This window comes from Habropoda laboriosa, unplaced genomic scaffold (assembly GCF_001263275.1).
Source record: "Habropoda laboriosa isolate 0110345459 unplaced genomic scaffold, ASM126327v1 scaffold68, whole genome shotgun sequence".
In the NCBI taxonomy this organism is placed as follows: domain Eukaryota; kingdom Metazoa; phylum Arthropoda; class Insecta; order Hymenoptera; family Apidae; genus Habropoda; species Habropoda laboriosa.
In genome coordinates, this window is record NW_017100195.1 from 1,429,942 (window position 1) to 1,450,427 (window position 20,486).

At 38.0% G+C, this 20,486-nt stretch overlaps 1 protein-coding gene across 1 annotated transcript in view; it reads left to right on the forward strand.

The window, feature by feature from the left end:
• The first annotated feature begins 4,225 nt into the window (after positions 1 to 4,225).
• Positions 4,226 to 20,486, forward strand: part of LOC108570335 (nuclear receptor coactivator 2-like) — a 184,282-nt gene continuing 168,021 nt past the window's right edge. Inside the window, exon 1 of the mRNA XM_017932176.1 lies at positions 4,226 to 4,504. Within this exon, the coding sequence (XP_017787665.1) occupies positions 4,476 to 4,504 (29 nt within the window). The 5' untranslated portion in view covers positions 4,226 to 4,475. The remainder of the gene's footprint in view (positions 4,505 to 20,486) is intronic.

Below are 20,486 nucleotides of genomic sequence, written 5' to 3' on the forward strand. Positions count from 1 at the left end.
CCTAGCTAAAGTCCATAATTTTGTTACATTGAAAAATGGTTTATATATTAATGTTCGAGAAAATTAATGTACAAGAAAAACATTACTATAAAATTATTTTAAGAGTCCTTATATAAATGAAACTTCAAGAATCTGAACAGGTTTATAAAATGTGATTTTAAGAAGTATGAAATATTTTTTTACCACTTTTTTGCTAATTTATTAATAATTAAATTATAACCACATATGCATAGAATGTATAAATATATTTTTAATGCCAATAAACTACTTAATGTGTATAATAAAAGTTAAAATTATTTGTTTTAATAAGTATTTAAATCTATGTATTTCGATATCGAAGATTTGACATTTGAAAATAAAATATATCTTTCGTTAAACAGGTTGTATATTTTATCTCATATATTTAGTATGTTAGAAAGAAGAAAGGAAATAAAAACGCCATTTATTCTGTATATACATAAGTACATAACATATAAAATATCAATTTACATGTAATATGTTAAATTTGATTTTACATAATGAAAGAACGTTGTTATTCATAAAAAATATGCAAAAGTTATTAATAGTAAATTTTTTTCAAGGAGGAGGAATGTAAACATCATTCGATGAAGTCATAAAGGAATAAGTGTACAAATAAGTTGATGGGCACGCGTCGTCATTCGTTTCGTTCCATGTGCTCGTCGGAACGGAGGGTCGTGCACTTGATATTGAATCGTTCGTGCGTAATCGTGAGTATTCGGAATTGTTCGGCAGTGATCGTCAGAATTCGACAGTATTCGATGAGTTGCGGTACGCAGAGCGCAATACGGCCGCCGGAGCCCCCTTACGATAAATAGTGCTGCCACCTAGTGGAACACCTCCCGTTTTCTGTACGACTGCAATCGTTCCATGGAGTCAGTCGTTTCACGAATACCGCGGGTGGTTTGCGCGAAGGCTCGCCGCCGCCTTTAGCCGTTGCGCGACGGATCGTCCGTCGTTTCGCGGTCCGAGGTTCGTCCGCGTGTCTTCGACCACCTTTCCCGCCTGGATTCTTGTGCGGTTTTACTCGTCGATTTGAGTGACAATCGCGAGCGATGTAATCGTACCCTGACGTCACACGGCTAATCAAGTGCACACACGAACGCACACAGGCGCGCACGCCTGCCACTCATATCCGTATACACGGATGGTATACGTAGACTGCGCGCAGTATACTACGTACAAACGCGTATAGGACCGTGCACACGGCCAAATTGATAGAGAACGAAGGAGAGGGAAACAGTGAGATCGTGAAAGACTGAGGAGAAAGATCGGAAACGGAGAGATAAGAAAGAAAGGGAGATGTATATGCGTATATATTTTGCGTAGTGAGAGAACGGTATTAGAGAAAAGGGGTAAGGCGAAAGACGTATACACGGAGGACATTTCACACTTGCATACGTCTGTACGGGCTTGGGAGCCTTTCGCCTTTTAAAACATTATGCGCAGATATTACGAAGAAAAAGGCGAGACAGTGAGAGTTTCGATGTTTTTTCGTTTGAAATATTCGATCATCGATTTTTCTCGAACGATGTGTTTTTGTGGCTCTGCAAAGGATTTCGCGTTTTCGACACGTGCAAGACAAGGCTATGAAATAGAATAAAGAAGAGGAGGAAGGAGTGAGAGAGAAGTATCTACATCTCGTGGCGCCCCGTTGTGTTTTTCTACAGAAAGCTGTGCTCGGAACCTGCGTGAACTTTCCGAGCAGAATAAAACTTCCAGCAAACGGAAGAGCAGAGACTTCTTCGAAGACGATGAATAATAAAAAGAAAAAAAATTAATTTTTATGTATTTTGTTTGATCTGTTAAGTGAAATTTACGAAGGAACAAACGAAGAAGCCTAAACCGGAACGAACTCCGATGGACGAACAAGTTTTATTCCAATTGAATCGGTCAGTGAGTTTAATTATGAGTTATAATTTTTGTGTGTTATCGTTTAAGCATTCTCTTGCTGTTATGTGAATTTTTCTCTATAGCATAAAAGTGTGTACGTGTGACACGGTTGCGGGTGTACCTTGTTCGTGCGATAATAAGAAAGTGGGGTCTCTGCGTTCCGTTTTTATTAACTTGTCGGACGGTCCACTGCTTTGAGAGTCAAGTTCGTCGCGCTTCGCTGTACGCGCCGTGTCTGGCGCGCGCATATTTCCTCGCGCTTTCGGTTGCGCTCCGCGACAAGCTTTCTACTCGAAGTGAGATGAAACATTTCCTTTGCATGATATCGAGAACTATTGGTAAGGGAAATTTCAAATTACGCGATAGTTATGTGGTGTACAATTACATTTCTTCGGTGACATCATTTTTTAAACGTATCATTGTTTAGCGTATTTAGCTTTTTAAAGCTCCCTTTCAAAATATTATCAATGTAGTTAGTTACTATTAGAATACAATACGATAAGTTTGATATTTTTATGAACGTTTCATTGTTATTACAAATTTCAAGTTTCAAATACTATTTAACACTAATTTTGTTGTGAAAGTAACCATTTGATAAGATTTTATAAGATATATCGTATATAAAAAGTTACTAAATTTATTGCTCATAGACTTTATTGATATTCCGATTCACTCGAACAACAAGAAAATAATTTTTCACATGGCTCCGTTGTTTCTATGCTTCACAAATAGATTTTCTTCCGTTTATCTCGAGCTGTCACAACGGCTGATGAATTTTCGAAATCCACGGGAAAGTAGTGCCTATAGGTAGAGAAGGTAAGCGTCGACGACAATATCGATCAACTTTTCCTAAACGTGCCTCGGTCTACATATGTTCGGAAGCAGAATGGGGTGCGGACATGCGCATATACAGACCATTGTTTAGTAGTGCGTCGTCAAGTGCGACGCCATGTGATGCGCAAGATTATGGTACAGCAATAAGTAAATCTTTGCTATAAAAAAAATGTTTCGATTAAAATTAATATAAATTAAGTGTGTTTATTATTTGGCACGGTGATATTTGAATTTAAAAGAACGATTACATGACTGTCAAATATCGTAATAACCTGGTCACACCTACGCACTGAAGGATTGATGACAGTTTAAAAGTTATATTTTATTGAATTTATCTTCGAAGAAAATTATCTTATAATAATGATAAATAGATACTTTATTATAGTAATAGTGCGCTAGAATTTCACAAGTATCGTATATATGTCTTATTGTATCGGTTTCACTTTCTGTTTTTCCCGTACCATTTATACGACGCAAAGGATCATGGGTAAAATATTGTATCGCAGCATTCCGTCAGGCGTTAATGTACTTTTTTCTTTTGCTTATAAATATTCGAAACAGTGATTTTTTTCTATGCACGATTTATTCTAAAGCAATTATTCCATTAATCTTGTTCAACGATTATTCTTCTCCGTTAACAGGATCGGCAAGATTACGAAGATCTCCAGAAAATCCTGCGAAACGAAAAGGGACGAGGACAAAAGCAACTTGGACAGTTCGGTCATGGCGGGACGATTCTTAAAGGAAATAATTCTTCAATATTTGCAACTGGAACATTTTTGAGAATTGTCTATCGCTGAATATTTATTGGAGATTCCACGTTTGGAGACCGGACAGGAAACCGATCGTTGCCAAATAGTGACAATGACAAGCTAAAAAGCAGGAACGTCTAAGGTTTCTATTCTTTGCCGGTAGATTACGCGTAGTGTTAACGAGAAGGAGATACAAAGTATCTCGACGTGCACGTGAGCGAGAGAGAAAGCGTGTCGAAAAGTGAACCCGATGTTCGAGGGCGAAAAGGAAACGACAGTGACGGTGCTCGGTCGATAAAGAGAGTTCTATAAAGTGCCAAGAAGATCAGAGAAAAGAAAGTGTACTTAACTTCGGTATTTTTTGTTTTGTTTTTGTTTTCTTTGTAACAGTGATCACGTCTCGGTGACGCGGGTATTTCATCGTAAAGGACATCACTAATGTCGGCAAACGAAGAAGAAAAGCACGACGGAACGATGCGATTAAGAACACGTCTTCGGTCAGTGTGTGTCAGTCGAGGAAAGGAAACTATTCTTCGTTGATTTTTCAATGCGCTCTTACCGACACAGTACGAAACCTGAAGTGCCCGAGAGTGAAACAACATATTACGGTTTTTTTTTTATTTCTTTTTCTGTTCCTTGTTTTGTGAACTTGTAAACAACGAGGTGTACTTGATACTACGTGGTTCGAAATTTAACAGGGAAAATCGTTGTTCTTGCTAGAGAAAGAAAGAAAAAGATTTGACGAATTTGACGAAACGGAAAAGTGTTGGTGGTGATAATAAAGTGGTGTATTCGTTGATCGTCGGTGGTGGTATTTGTATTGTTGGTGGTGCGGGTGTGTGGTGAAAAGGAGGTGGTTGTGGTGGTGGTGGTGGCACATCGTGTTAAAAGAGAACACTCGACTGTGACTCTTAACTCATTACCACGGATCTCCCCTGGCTGTTTGACGCCACAGCCATCCTTGATGAGAGGAGGCACATGTCCATTGCTGCCGCTGAAAATGCAGGGTAAGTCGATGTTTTTTTCTTTCTCTTCCTTTCTTTTCCTTTTTCTTCCTTTTTCTCTCCCTGGTTCAATCTTATGTTGTTCATTCAACCAACGGGAAACTTGTTTTCGTTGAATGTCCAATTTGTACGGTTTTGTTTATTTATCTAGGCGACTCACCGCTTTGTTATCTCGATAATTCGTATGTATGTACGGCGGCGCATTTCGCGCATATGTACAGAGTTTGTACATGTTGAACACGCTGACCGGAGTTAAGATGTAAAGTAAATAGAACCGTTACTATAGTTGCTTAGCACAATTAACCTTTTAAGTGAGGAATTACGCGGGCGAAAGTTTTATACACGTTTCCACCAGTCTCCACATTGCCATTTTCGATTTATTTTAGAACTTCATAATCCTACGCGTACTTTTATTTAATTTCATTCTCTGATATATCTATTGATTCGATAAATCTATGAAATGTATCGTAGTGTTTGATAGAACGGGAAATAATTTTTGCTACTTTTTTACTACGTGAGAAAATATTTCTCACAAGCAATGCATAATGCAGTTAACCTAACCGACAAAATGTTTATATATTTAATATGTAAAAATATGTTAATACGAATTGATAAGTAAATGGACATGCCGAATTGATGAATATATTAAAAAACTCTTGAAAAGTTTATACTAAATTGATTTCAACTGATACACTATAAAATGAAAGTTTTTAGCCCGATATATATTGTTAAAAATCTAAAAAAAAATTGAATTTATCACTTATTTTGCGTTGCGTTGATCTTCTCATGGAAAAGAGTAACATTATAAGAGCAAGTATTTTCTGAAATACTTTAGTACATAATGAAAAAATATTTTTTAATACACCCAAAGGGAAAATCCTAAATATCTTGAAATGAAAAATATACGACTTGGGCCATTTTCATAATCATCGGCAAATACATATATACGAAAAGGATAATTTTTTAGTCTTTTTTCACTTAGCTTTTGAAATATAAAACAATGCGAATTGTGCGTTCAACCTTTCTTTTTGTCACACGTCCAATTAAATTTTACATACTATATTAGGCGTAGAGTAGTTGGCATCGAATGTGGGTCATTTACAGAGGAGCATATTTCTAATGTTTCATTTGCGCTACAATGATATCTAACAGGATTGGGTTATTAGAGAGGGCACAAGGAGGTTCTGAGATCACACAGGGCCCACATAGAATCCGATTGCAGAATAAAAGTGGTTTATGTGTTTCTTACATCTGTCATTTTATATTAATGAACAGTCTAAAATGGATTCAGCGTCCCAGTTGATTTGAAGTCAGTGTATGTATCTTGATTTGCTCTTGGACATCTGGTGCATCAAGAAACAATATCAAATAATAGCATCTTGTATAATGCAAGAGAGTCACGTGTTGCAAGAAACATTACTTTCTTGTACATACCACGTGTCAGTTAAATCTTCATAATTGTATCTCAGGTTGTTGAAAACAGACATAATAATGGGTGTAAAATTTCTTTTTATTTTTGTTTCCACGATTCTAGGATGATTTCAGTCCTTTTTTCTTTGTTTTATTTCATAATAATGTGTTAAACCTTTTTATTCAGTTTTTTGTAAAATTCTTAAAGATACGAACAAAGTAATTTTTATACAAACGATTTTCTTAAGGAAAAAGTGTTATTGTCAAAACTCTCACGGATTTAATTTTATAGTCTTGAATAAAGGTGGTATATTGGACTTCACGTAGTAGCTATAATATCACCGGTACGTTATTAATCCTCGGGCCACCGTATAATGAAGAAGTTTACAAGTAAAAGAGAATTGAAAAACGAAGAAAAAAGGAGAACGTCTCGTTGTTGACGTCACATGGTTCACATTACACTTCTATCTGTTATTTTAATTTAACGTTGGGTTACGTCTCAGTTTAAACAGATACTTGTTTCGAATTTCATCCTAGCGTCATTACATTCTGCCTGCATTCACACAGAAATCTTGTAGCATATTTAACAGTGTGTTCCTTTTACGGCTCGAGGTAATTTTCGTTAAACGCGTGTCGTATTGAATCTCATTCGACGTTGTTCTATATTTGTAAAGTCTCGCGTTTCGTTCTTTTGTAACACTGTCGACAGAAACGAAGATATCGTTTTTCGTAGAAATTTATAATTTCGCGTACGTTTGTCGCTAGAAATAGCTCGGTGTGTGTGTGTGTGTTATAGCTTCCCCTCGGAGCTGTCCTTTTTGCAAAAGAGCCCGCTTTCGCCGGGCATATATTATCCGTTTAATATTCCACATAAGTATATTCGTGTGTAATCCTTCAAATAGGCATCGTGTTCCCGTCGCGTGCACGGATATACACAAAATCTCAGGAAGAATAAGCGAAGAAGAAGAAAGGTATGGTGTGTATCAGCCGTCGTTATGTTTCAGTTAAAAAATTTAAGAGCTCTCTCCCTTTGAAAACTTGAATTGTGCCGACACCTGCTGCTCTTTTTTCTTTCCTTTTCTCCCCGTTTTTTCCCCTCCTTTTTTCTTGAAAGGAAATCTTTTGCATCCAGCTTCTTCCAGTTTCTACTGAACCTATCTCTCGAGGCTCTTCTACCTGAGATACCTTCTTCTTCTTCTTGCTCTTCTTTCTATTTCTTCTTCTTCTTCGTATCTCGAAAGGCCCCTCCCGCTATACACGCTTAGATACACGCTGCCTAAAACTATCTCGCTGCTTGTCTGTTGTTCTTCGTGGCTCTATCAATATTGACACTTGCGCTAGCGGCATGACTAGCTAATCGCCTGCGTGCAATGGTTGCCTTCATATAAGACCATTTTTTTTTTTTATAGCCCAGGATTATTTTCAACGACATTTTGTTATTATTATCGCGGGTTAGAAAGTTGGTAGATTTGATTGTGGAATTCGTCAAAATTTGCATTTTACAATAATTATTAACCTTTCATGGGCAGCCAGGCCCGGGTCTTCGATGACCCAAATGAAAAAGTGTTGCAGATTATTTGACTTAACGAACAATTGTACAATATATAGCAGAGGCTTTGATAAGTATTTTTTGATTCGATACAACGAAATCAATTATTTATTATTCAACGGCTATACAAAATTTTTGTCATTTAGCGGTGTTAAGCGCAGTTACTAGGGGAATTTATTTCGAATATAAAATGATAAGCGTCGATCAAGTGGTTTGGCACTAAAATTTTGAAAAATTCAAAAAGTGGTTGTTAACCAATTTGAACTGTGAGTGATTTTCCCGGTTAGAGGAAAAATAACGCAGAAGCGAATAATTATACAAAGCTGACATTCTCGTCAACGAGCTCTCTAGTTAGGGTAGAGAGAGAGAGTGGGGTGTGTGGCTATCGTATGGTGTGGAAACGATAGTAACATTTTTAGACACTATTAGACAACTTCTTCGATAAGAAGTTGCGTAATGATACATATTCCCTTGCTTTGTACTGGCAATCGATACACAGTACGCGTACTTGCATAACACAACCGATGGACTTAATTCGAAACAGATGACACGAAACTTGAATGTGTGTTCTCACGTAACAGAGCATCGAGGCTATTCTATTATGTCGTAGAGAGAAAGATTCGTAATCTCGGTTCGCGAGCATCGGTAAGCCGGTGAAAACAAGTTTTCCTCTTTTTCCTGCGTAAAATTGCGATAACTTTGTATAGCTGATTCGGTGAATAAGCACGAGTACCCTTTATTCTATTGAATTTACTTGGGATTCACGTTCGCAAACAACTCTTCGGTTCGAGGCTGGTACAATGAAACGGCCGTAAGAGATGAATTTTTCCGTCATTAAAATGTAGAACGAGCCCTCCTCTCTGGTCTTGCCAGCCAGCCAGCGAGGCCGGAATGAATAAAACGGGAGTAGTTATCAAGTTGCTTCTTAACAATATCTATCGTTTCGCGATACAAAATACAATTTCCATAAGGTGCGCCGGGTTTTTCTTTGTTTTTTTTTTTTTTAATATTTTAGACAGTTCTGCGACAACGTAGACGTTAACGTCACATTCGTATCGAATAAAGACAGAATTTGAAGTAAATGTGTGTGTTTCTACGTAGCTCGTAATCGTTCCTACGACGATATGTTTTATTAGCTCGCAAATAAGACCTTAGAAACTGTTCTCCGTGATACGCTGTAGGTAGTACACGGTACATTCGAAAATAACAGCCTCCAGAACGAATTCCTTGACTCGCTTTCAGGCTCGCCGAACGAAGGATAAACCACACGGCAGGTAACCTCACTCGCGTGTCTCCTACGTATCAATTCTCTCGTATTAAACGAGATGCAATAGCGTATCGAAAAACAAGACGTATCCACAGGTCGTCGTTGAGGAAATTGTAGAGGCACGCGAAACAAGATAGAACGCGACAAGCGCGCGGCACGTTGTCGTCCGACGGGGCTGAACTGATTGCGGGACGAGAGAGTCGCGTGCGAGGCACATGTAGCGAAATAGAAACTTGTCTCAGTCTGGCGTGGGCGTGCAGAGGCCCGTGCAGCTCGTAACTATATAACTGATTCATCATTGGCGACGGTGTATCCATCGCGAGACATTACACTCTACATGAACGGGCTGAGTAATTAAATCTACGTCGTCCATCAGCAGCGCGATCGTGTCTACGGTATAGAAGCGTGTTAAACTCGCGGAGTTAGAATAGAACGATCGTTAATCGCGTCATTGTTCCGTGGCCCTCATGTCACGATCATTGTCCGTGCGTTCCGTCCGGCGCGATGTAACTCTTCGACGAAGCGCGGAGGAACGCGGAAATATCGAGTGTGCCTCTCTAAAGGAATCGATCGAGGTGACGATCGATAAGGTTAGATTCCCAGGTACAAAGTGGTGATAGCGTAAAACCGAGAGAGAGAGAGAGAGAGAGGCCTCCCGAAGGAAGTGCAAAAAGGCCGAGAAAAGGCAGAAAAAAGCAGACGAAATCTGCTGCTGCCCGATGTCTGCCGAATAGCGAATAACGTGCAGTAAGTCACGTGGTCGGTGCTGAGCACTCGGCGAGGGCCGAGCCGAACCGAGCCGCGCCGAACCGTGCCGCGCCACGCCACTCCGCACCAGCTCGGGATATAGATCCTCCGGTGTACGATGCGATGTTGCCAAGTTATTGCTGTGGAGCCGGCCGGCTGCTCGACCGGCCGACTTCGTTCGTCCGCTTGCTTGCTTGCTGTCTGTCTGTCTGTTCGTCCGTCCGTCCGTTTGTTCATTCGTTGATTCGTTCGTACATCAGACCATCCGTTCGTTTCTACGGGAAAAATAGCGTTGCCTTGGCTTTCTTTCCTTGCCTTGCCTGACTCACGCCCTGACCGCATTTCCTTTCGTGAAAATATCTTTAATTTTCGATCACAGTGTCGAATCTCTTTTTTCTTTCACTTTCTTGCTGGACGAAGCACGTTGTTGTGTCCCGTGCGTGCGCCGATGATGTAATTCCTTTGTTTCAATCCGGTTCCTACGTTTTCTTTTATCGGATTCGTTTAGACGCATTGGTTTTGATTATCTATAACGCGTACTTCCTTGTTCCAGCATAGATTTTTACGTTTTTTGAAAATACAAATTTTGTCCGTCGTGAAACTCTGTTACGTAGGCAAATTTTTTGAACGTTCTCGGTCGATCTTGTTCGATTATTTTCTTCGCTTATTACGAAGAATATTGTCGAACGTGTTAAGAGAGGAAAAGAAAGATCTTGCAGTGTACATTTTTCTAAGTAGAAGGCAAAAATAGCGCGGCGTAAAATGCACCGTTACGTATCCTGTATATATTTATTGTGTGTAAACTTACACAACGCATCATTAGTACACGCAATCATTTGTTGCATAACGCATAATGAATTAGTAATCATTCCCAGAGGAAAGACACTTTACACTACGTATAATTTGTATAAATGGCAGGTACCGTTTTCTCGACGATAACGCTATACTAATTAATTTAGACCTGCGAGGGCACCGTTGACCTCGACTTCGGTACTTCGAATATTTTTACGTAATTTCGTTTCAAAACTCACGGCCGGTATTCGGAACGCACCGTTATCACGAACAGTGCCTGTTTATTTCTTGGAGTCCTCCTGGATTACGAATTTACGGCACGTTTTGCAAGAGAAGCGCATGGGTGGTGAAAGGTGAACTCTTTCGGCGGCAAACTTGTTTCGATCGGGGTTTATTTACCCGTTTATTCGGAAACTTGGTGTATTCTAATAATCTGTGTATATAATTCTATGTTTAAATTGATGCGTTTTGCGATACCTATCGTTTCGAGGTATTAATTAGTACATATTACTTGTTAATTACATGAAACAACGTGTTATAATGTAATTCAACTTATCATCAAAAACCACTAGTGAAAAATGCAAATTGGGCAATTATACACAAATAATATGTTGCAGTGTGATTTATCTTCGTTGAACGTTTGTCAGTAAAAAGTGCGAATAAAGCATTAGAACGTGAGAGTGGAAGTTGTTATTAGAACATAACGTAACTTCATTTCTAAAATAAATTTCTTAATAGTTTATCTCAATTAATGATTCAAAGTACGTCCGCTTTATTTTAAAACGTCGATCTTGCGTAAAGATGATCAATGAAAGTGTATGATTAATCGTAGTTGTGATATTCAACTCAGAAGGCCACATATACAATACTTGGTTAAAGGCTATAGTAGATATGAACATTTGTACTATTTTCATTCGTATTTGAATCTAATTTTACGCACATTTTTTACATTTTTTATCGTTCCTCTAATTTGTGTTTAATGCATTAGTACTAACGAGTGGGAAAAATCTTGATAAAACACAAAGTTTCAACAATTATAAATAACTAAAAAGATACAATTTTGAGTATAAAGGAAAGTATGTTTTATTTGACGTGTGATTCGAAATAGATATGGAAATAGTTCGATACTGTTGGGAGATAATACACTGTTTTCCATTCAGTGTAGTAACAATATTGATGAAAGTAAAGTAGCATGTACCGTTGCCTGGACGTGTAATTGCTTCATTTTGTTCAGAAATGTGTTGGCTTGATAAAGTGATCTTATCAGAACTTTCATTAGAAATTTCTAATCTGGGTTACCGAAGTGAAAACATCGGTTTAAACTTCGCCGTGGAAAGTCCGACTTCGCGTTTTTAGTTTTTTTTTTCTTCTTTTCGGTTGGTTTCATTGAATTGCTTCGTTAATTGGTCTGAATGTTTACTTATTCATATGCAGACACCGGCGGTACATGATGTACCACACCGTTGTAGACAGAAGTTACGAGATTATGCGAGTTTCTTCACGTGGAAAACTCTCAAATCGTCGCCGTTGTCGGTAGAGTGTGACACGGAATTGCGGCGTTGCCAATGTTGCAGCCACTCAAGGGCAGTTCACACCGTGTCACTGTTACCTGAACGAGTAATCGCATTAATCTTGTCATGCGCAGTATTGACGTTGCGAGCTTCTTTATATACCAAAAACAAATCGCAAATGCATTTTATTGTGATACAAATCGTTCGAGCGTGTTTAACCGTCAAATTGGACGAACGCGACTTTGATTCGCGAACTAAAAAAAGATTTATCATTTTACGGCATGGAGAACCACAAATCCTAGGGACTTTAGCTCTACCATGGGCACGTACTGTGAAGGAAACTTTGATACTTTGCGCTGTTGATTGTAGAGATGTAGAGCTGCGCAGAAGATTGAATCTTGACCAAAAAATTTTCGCTTGTCGGAAAATAGAACATTCTCTGTATAGATTTCTACACTTCCTAATGGATTGATAATTAAATTTTGAATAATGTTGGTGAATGAACTAAATGTATATAGTGAAAATTAGAGTATACCGATATATAGGTTATACTAGATAATGTAGTACAATGTAATATATGGTGAATATATTAGAATATACTGTTCACTATTATGTTTTAATATACTTACAAAGAATTTATTATCACTAAGTTGCTTATTTATCCCTACGTTTACACTGCAACGTATTTTTATTCTACTGTCGCATAGTAATGTGTTACATAATTTATTAATATGTTGAAATTCTTCAAACATATTTGTTATCATGACTCTTACAGTAGAATTGTTTATACGAATAATATTCCAATTATTACTAGCCTCAACGTTAAAAGGAAAAAAATAGAATTACAAATCACAATAAAATTTATGGAATTTACCGGTAGAGGTATGCATATCTGAAGAACATAGGTTTTTGAACGAAATGATTTGATCTAAAATTAGAGGTGATTTATGCACGTTGGATATGAATCATTTAGGATGGATTTAGGGCTTTAGGATCGAGGACCGACGTACACGGCGATCTAATTTGTAATCTTCCTTGCTTCTGAAAATAGTAATATCATATGGAAAAGCCTGAGATAGTCGAGCCACGAGAGAACTCCAACGTATAATTCTGTAGCACGGTAGTCGTGTTTCGAGTTGGACAGGTCTGAAAATTTCTATAAAACCCCTTGGGAAAATTAACGTGATCGTCATTTTATCGCTCTTCGTTAAACGCAGACATCCCTACGGCAATTTTCGGTACGAAACTTGGTATAATATTAATACACCATATCGATTTTACTTAATTTTTTAAATCCGCTATGTGGTATATTCAAAAATTGTTTTCTTCATACGTGGAATTAGCTGTGTAAAGAATTCATTTATCACTTTCCTCATTTTTATTGTTGCTAAGTGCTTTTTTCCTCTTGGTGAATTTTTCCGAGACAAATGAAACAGCTTTTAAATGTCAGAATATACCTTCGTAAATTTGATCGTAACAGCGATATAAATCACATTCTGTTAATTTTCTCCGAATAGTATTCCCCTAGTTTTCCGAACTTCGATAGTTCTACAATTACTCGGAATCGTTAAATCTTGAAAACATCGGCTTTCTAACAATACACGATACAATCGCGTAATAAATAACCGACATGCGTTGTAACAAAAAACTGACATGCGTTGTAACAAAAAGTAACGTAATCCGTTGGAAGCGTATCGAGAGAGAGACTTCAAACGATCACACACAGCAAGCCTTCCACTAGCAGCGGTCTCTCGTAAAACGTGAATTTATTATTTCGTTCGTCGTGAGAGAGCTCCAGCCTCTTTTAAAAATATTCGAAATTTTTAGAAATAGAGGTCAGTCGCTTCTGCGCGTGAATCTTTCATTTTCCCCCGGAGATTGATTTATTCTTCGCGTTCGATCGCGAAAATCGACAAGAATCGTTCTTCCATCTCTACCCACGGCTACGCAACAGTCTCGTATGAGAGTGGTCTCTCATTTACGGTACTTCTCTGGTCGTTTTACGCGCGGGAATTTCGATTATTTCAAACGGGACAAAAGCGGGGACACGTGAATCTTGGAATTATTGTTCTCTGACGATACAAATGTCGATAATTAATCTGACGTTAAGGAAAGAAAGAAAGAGAAAGGCAGAGTGGGTCTTGAGGATGACTGTAAGGCGGATCGTCGGAGTTTGTAACAGTGGCACACGAACTTGTGTATATATCGCGGTCGACGTCGTCGCGCACGCGCGCGCCAGGTGAAAGTGGAATAATTTAGGTAACCTTATTATTGCTTTTATTGTTGTATAACAAGTGTAACCTGCACGATGGAATGGCCCATTAACAGGACGTGTGGCATTGAAAAATAATTACACCGCGCGTTCCAACGGTCGGGAAAATTTGCTCTGCCATATTTCCGTTTTATGCCTTTCCACTTTTTGCTCACGCAACTACTACTGTGTTGGCTTAGGATAGCCGCCGCGCCACGGCGCCGCGACTCTCTTCGGTTTGCGTTGCGCGTTCGGAATTAATTCGTGTCACTTTCCTGCGGCTGGTGAAGCTTCTGTGCTAGTCGAATTGCCCGTATATGGTGCTCGTTAGAGAAGCTGTGCGTGCGACCGGATTAGACACGAAATTTACCTGCGCCTTTGATACGCGTCATCTCATCAGACAATTTTGTTAAGAATCTTTAACCCTGTTAACCCTTGTCTAGACAATCGAAATGATCGTGGTTTTTCAGGCTGTAGTATTTTGAAAATTGTGTTTGCATAAATTTTTATTTTGTAAACGTATGAAAGAATGGGGATCCAGAGCGATTTTACGATACTTTCACAACAACAGAAAAAATTGTCCAAGGAAAATATAGAAATGGGTTGCCTGCACAATGGTTAATTTGTATACGCCTCGAACATCTTAGCATGTGAAATTGCTTATGTGCGTCGTTAACCTTCGAACGGCGGATGCCGGGTCACCACTGACCCGGCTTTCAGATGGCTTTTGTTTTAACCGACATTCTCCTCACCTTATATTATCAATATGTTTGTTATTTTAGTCGTAATATATTTGGATAGTTTCGCTTGCGTACGAAAGGAATTTTAGTATTGGGTCATATTTGACCCGCCATCCGTTGTCTGAGGGTAAATAAAATTCGAGTAAACGAAGTATGGGGATTGTGAACTTGAATAGAAGTGATAATAATCGATTTTGATGAAACTCTGGTATATAGCAGTTCTCGAAAAAAATATTCGATATGTATATTTTGGTAATTGTCCATTGTGAAGGAGCGGTGAAGATCGTCTTCAAATTTGGAAATAGTAAATATAATTAGTTTGATATCTCGAGAACTATTGAAGATAGTGGAATAGAGTAAATTGACGAATTTTGTATTTTTCAACAACAAATTTGAAAAATAAAAAATAAAAACCTTTGTGCGCGATTTTCACCTCTCCAACGTGGACGATTGGCGATAAGAGAAAATACGTGTCAAATATTTTTTCCACAACTCTCGTCAGTATCGTTGATTGTCACTTAAGGATGCTTCATCGTTAACTCAGTTAATCTGACGAGAAAAACCAGGTTTTTCAATTTTCAACCGTCTGGAAGATAATTAGGAAAAATGAATTAAACTGCGTGTAACTTCTCCTGAGAGGTGAAAATTATGTGGAACTTGAAATATTTTAAAACGGCCTAAAGAGTTAAGAAAAAATTGACAAATGGGACATTTTAGCCCAGGAGATTTCTCAGTGGATCAACGTTTGCATCTTTTAATTGTAGATTCTACAATAATTCAGATTGCCTGAAATTATTTTACGCACGATAATCATTTCTATTTTGAATTTTCGCGACAGAAATAGGGTAAAAGGGGTTGCGTAAGAAGAAGAAAACGAACAAAGTAATAATTGTTACTCTCTGTCGACGGAGCGAACGTAGTGCCAAGAATTAAACGTTGACTCATTATGAGTTCGTACACGGCAAAACGAAATGAAAGTGACGCTGGATACCAAGTTGTCTTTGCGCATAAGTGCATCATCTCTTTATATGTCTCTCGTATTGCTCGTGTATCGCTTGTAAAAGTATGGCGCATGGATAAAAGTTTTGCTCCGTTCTTTTTCCATTTTTTCCCGTTTCTTCGCTCGCAGCACTTATAAACACAATTTTTATAAGCGCGATGATGCCGATGAAACGCGTGGAAAGCCGAAAGGAAGTTACGCGTCTACATTTTTATTCGTAAAGGTTAGCTTTTACGAGGACAAGTTTCGTAATAAAATCTTACATTACGATACGTTAAATGTTCTTTTCCATTTTTAACGTGGTACAATTAGACGGTAGGTGTTACGAACGTGTTCGAAGCAAATGTATGCTGGCATAAACATTTTTACCTCCTTCTCCGGGTGAATTTGAAATGAAATTTAAAGCATCGAATGAAGTATACACATTTGTTATTGCGAATATAAAATAACCGTGTAATTGTGCGATACATTAGCGAGGAATTATGCATAAAGTAGTTGATAAACTATAAATAGTATTTGTATAAATACCACGCATCGCGTTTATAAGTATTGTTTATTTTAAGTAATTCTCGGTAACGGTTGACGCGTTCGCATGATTCTGTTTTGAAATATCGTCGTGATATTACGAAATATGAAACAACTTCTTTCTTTGATCTTCGTTTTTTCGGTGAGAAACAAGGAGATGTGGAACATGTTTCCCATGGGGACAAGTAATTGATAAATGAACGAAGAAAGGCAGTAGCTGGCCCTCTTGCCTATCTTCGACTTTGGCTTGAATGTAAAATTTTTAAGCGACGAATGCTATTTGCGTGACATAAATTCAGTGAAACATACAGGATGGGCCAGGCAAAACAGGCTACTTAATTATCGGCTCTAGCTATGGTTGTGCCAGACAATATTTATGCGTAATTTAAATAATTTCAAAGGGTGAATAAGGCGAGAGAAATATTCACGTTTGGTTAAAAATTTTAGAGTCCGAGATCATTTTAAGGTCATATCGTTATACATGTTTAAATGCACATCAGTGTTTACCACACATACGGTTTATGCAAAGAAACACAGGTGACGTTGAAAAAGCAAAAAAAACAGAAAAAATGGCATTTGTAAAAAAATTTCTTTTCCATCTTATTCACCCTTCGAAACTATTTAAATTATCAGCTGGCCTGTTTTACATGGCCCACCCTGTATAACGATTTCTAAAGATAAAGAACGTATTAGAGTCACATTAACCCTTCCTTTATACGAGCCGCGTAAAAGTGGTCACTTATTTACGAAGAGCGTACACATACTCCCGTCTAATACTCACAATTTATCTATTGATTTTCCCACTTCGCAAATGAAATATCGCTGTCGATTTTTCAGCCAGGTAGTAACATTTGATTTTGATTTTGATTGAATAATAACTGTCTTTCGTTCAAATACACAGCGTGCACTTTTTTTTTTTATCCCGAAACGTGTCGCAGCGAAAAGGGGGAACGCGTTTCTAAAAATTTAGTCCTCTGTTTATATTACCACACAAGTGTCTAGACGAAAATATGCGAACACAGAGAGAACCGTCATATTTATCCGAAATAAATTCACGTCGTTAATAATTTTCAGTTCATTTGAATGTTGCGTCCCGCCGGCTAAGCTGCAAGACAAATTGTATCACACGCGGCGTACTTAACATACAAGGTACACGCTTACCGCCTCTCGAGATATCTGCTCTTTTTGTCATTTTCAACTAGATAGCGACTGTCGTTCGCTCGTAACTAATCAGATATCTCTTATCTGCCACGGGGCATCTGCGAATGGTAATTAATGCTACAGATCGTATCAAAAATCAGGTCGCGGATACACGCGGTGTGCTGCGCGACTTGACAATGTAGTTGTAAAGCGACCTATGTACGTGCGATTCAGTTTCCACGTTTTTATCGTCAACAGGTCTGACCGGCCTGAAAAACCTGCGCGGTTGCGCATCGCTTTCCTTTCTTTCGCGTAGGATACCGACAGAAAAATAGCGAGGAAAACAGTGAAGAAGGGAAGGGACAAGGCGGTGTGAAGGGGGAAAAGAGGCGAAAACGCGTGACGTTCGTAGTGAATCGCCGTTGGAATTATGTACCGTTAAGGTTTTGCCTCGCTTATAATGCATGTATTGGCTTCAAGGCTGGTCGACGCGGGAAAAACATCTTCGGGGAAAAAGCGAGAAAATAGCAGAAGAAAGTCGGTTTCTTATGAAATTAGTTGAATCACTTTTCGAGACACGTTAACGTAATTTCATTCCAGTTGGAAATTCATTGCATAACGTTCCCGACTTTTAGATCGAACTTACGTACACTTGGATTAAATGATCTTTGTGTGAAATTGTCGATGGTGAAAATTAGACGAAGTTCTTATGCTTAGCGCCGTTACAGATTGGAGAAATTTTTATCTGGACATTTTCTTCTTCTTTCCTCTGTGCTGTTGGGTAACATTGTTTATGAAGTTTTTCATAGAAGGGTACCAATATGTTTCTTTAATTTAGTAATTTTAGGTTAGCTTTTGAAAATTTCTGATTACCATTGTCTTAATATTTTTTTCTCTTTTTCTTTGTGAATTATTCTGTAAGCATTTTGGTATTGGAAGAATTTCTAAGATTCTACTAAGCCTACTCTGCTAATTGCTGCAAATTCTCGCTTGCTGTATGATTTTATTGTTATTGTTACATCTATGTGCAAATACGCTGTTTTATCAGAGCTTGTTGGTAAAATAATTCTCTACATTGAAATGTTAATACGCGCCAATTACCATTTGATTTCCTCGGACACGTTACCTGCTGACAATCACAGCAATCACGTTATCTTCCACCGCATTGTATTGTCATTGTATCGGTCTTAAAATAGCTGAAAATGCCTATTCTTAACTGAGCACCGCAAGAGTTTAAGAAATGCAATTCTCCTATTGTATGCAAACCGTTTATTTATTCGTCCCATCTGGTTTCGGCTGTTTTATAGCGTGAACCGTCGTACGGGTTCTCAATTACGAACGAAAGGCTTTGGAAATATCGGTCGAGTGATACTTTCGTTTCCCTCTTTTAACGCGTAGAAGAGATAATTAGATACGAATGTGGCGTGGAAAAGGTGAAAACCGGCAAAGTAGAAAAGGTGTACAATTTGGAGGAATATAAGCAAAGGGAATAATAAAAAAAATTAATGGGAAAGTATATTTTTGTGAAAAATGTATTTTCTAAGTACGTTTGTACTACCATTGACGCTACAGCCATTGATAAGCTTCCGAAAGTTTATTATTGTATACAGGATACGTAATTATTTCAGTGATACGGTGAAAACGGCGCAATTTCAAGCCGAAAACATGTTTTCTGTGTAAGTAACGAGATTTTACGTGGCATTGATTTATTAACACCAGAGTACACGGAGTAATTATAAACGAGGGAGAAAAATAGTTTCGGTAATTTTTGTAAGAAGCGCTGTCGTTCTTTATTTACATCTCGATACTTTCGTCGAAGCTAAAATTCGGTCGACATTTCGTCGTTTCTCAGTTTCCAGTGACGCATACATGGAACAATTTCAATTGAGAAATTCCATACTGGAAAGGCCGAGGAATTCGTAAAATATGTCGCAATAAATTGCTGGTGTATTCAGTATAGAGTATCGATTATCTGAAATAATACAGAAGGATAAAAGTTAGTTTAAATGGACTTGTAAGATAAATCAATGGGAACAATGAGAAAGATGGATGAATAATTTCAAGTTGCCCTTTCGATATAATTTAGTCGTTCTTTCTCATTTGTTACTTACCTTGTAACACTTATCCATATATACAAAATGTTCATTTTCATCAATACTCGTATGGTATTAATATCAAATGCTATTTATACATAACACGTCTTTCGACGATCAATTTTCGACATCGACCCTTCGGGTCTTTTTTGACCCATAGTCTTCTTTTTTCCGGAACTTTTGCTGTTGTTAAGTTTACGTTCCCTTAACGTTATATCAAAAGTTCATTGTCTAGGTTCACATGGCGTGCTGGCAATAAAAATTGTTACACGAGGTCTCTGGGTCTTTTTTGACCCAGATACCTTAAGAGTATAGTCGAACGAAAGAATGTATGTACTAGGGTTAAGGGGGTGAAAAAATCGTTCATTACATTTTTTCAAAGTATAACATGTTGACGATGTGCTGCTAAAATTCTAGGCCTGAAATTCACGAAATGACAAAGTTGTAATGATTTGAAGAAAATGACGTATCTGATGCACACCTTTAAACGATGGCTGCTACGATTTCTCAATAACGAATCAACCAATCTCTCCCAAATTGCACACACGTATAAAATAGATATCACTTTGTAACTAACACTCATATATGGATTAAGTTTACCTTTGAGTTTTCTGTTTCAAATGAACACGACAACGTGAATCGCGGCAGCCATTCAGAATGGCAACCTGCGGGAAGTATGTGACAACTTAAACAATAATTAAGATAATTACAGAAAAATTACACAGTGTCATCCTGAAACGTGACGAAACTTTTTTGAAAAATTTCAAATCTCTTGGCTTATAATTACCTAATAATTTTCTACCCTGAAAATCGCTTAAAGATGACGTCTCCATTAACCTCTTAATTTTCACACAACTAAACCTCCAAAGATCCACGCTACCTGTTAACATTTCCAACAGTTTCTCCAGACTCCCTGTGTCATTACGTAGAAAGACAGTTTAGCTACTCGAAGAGTTTATT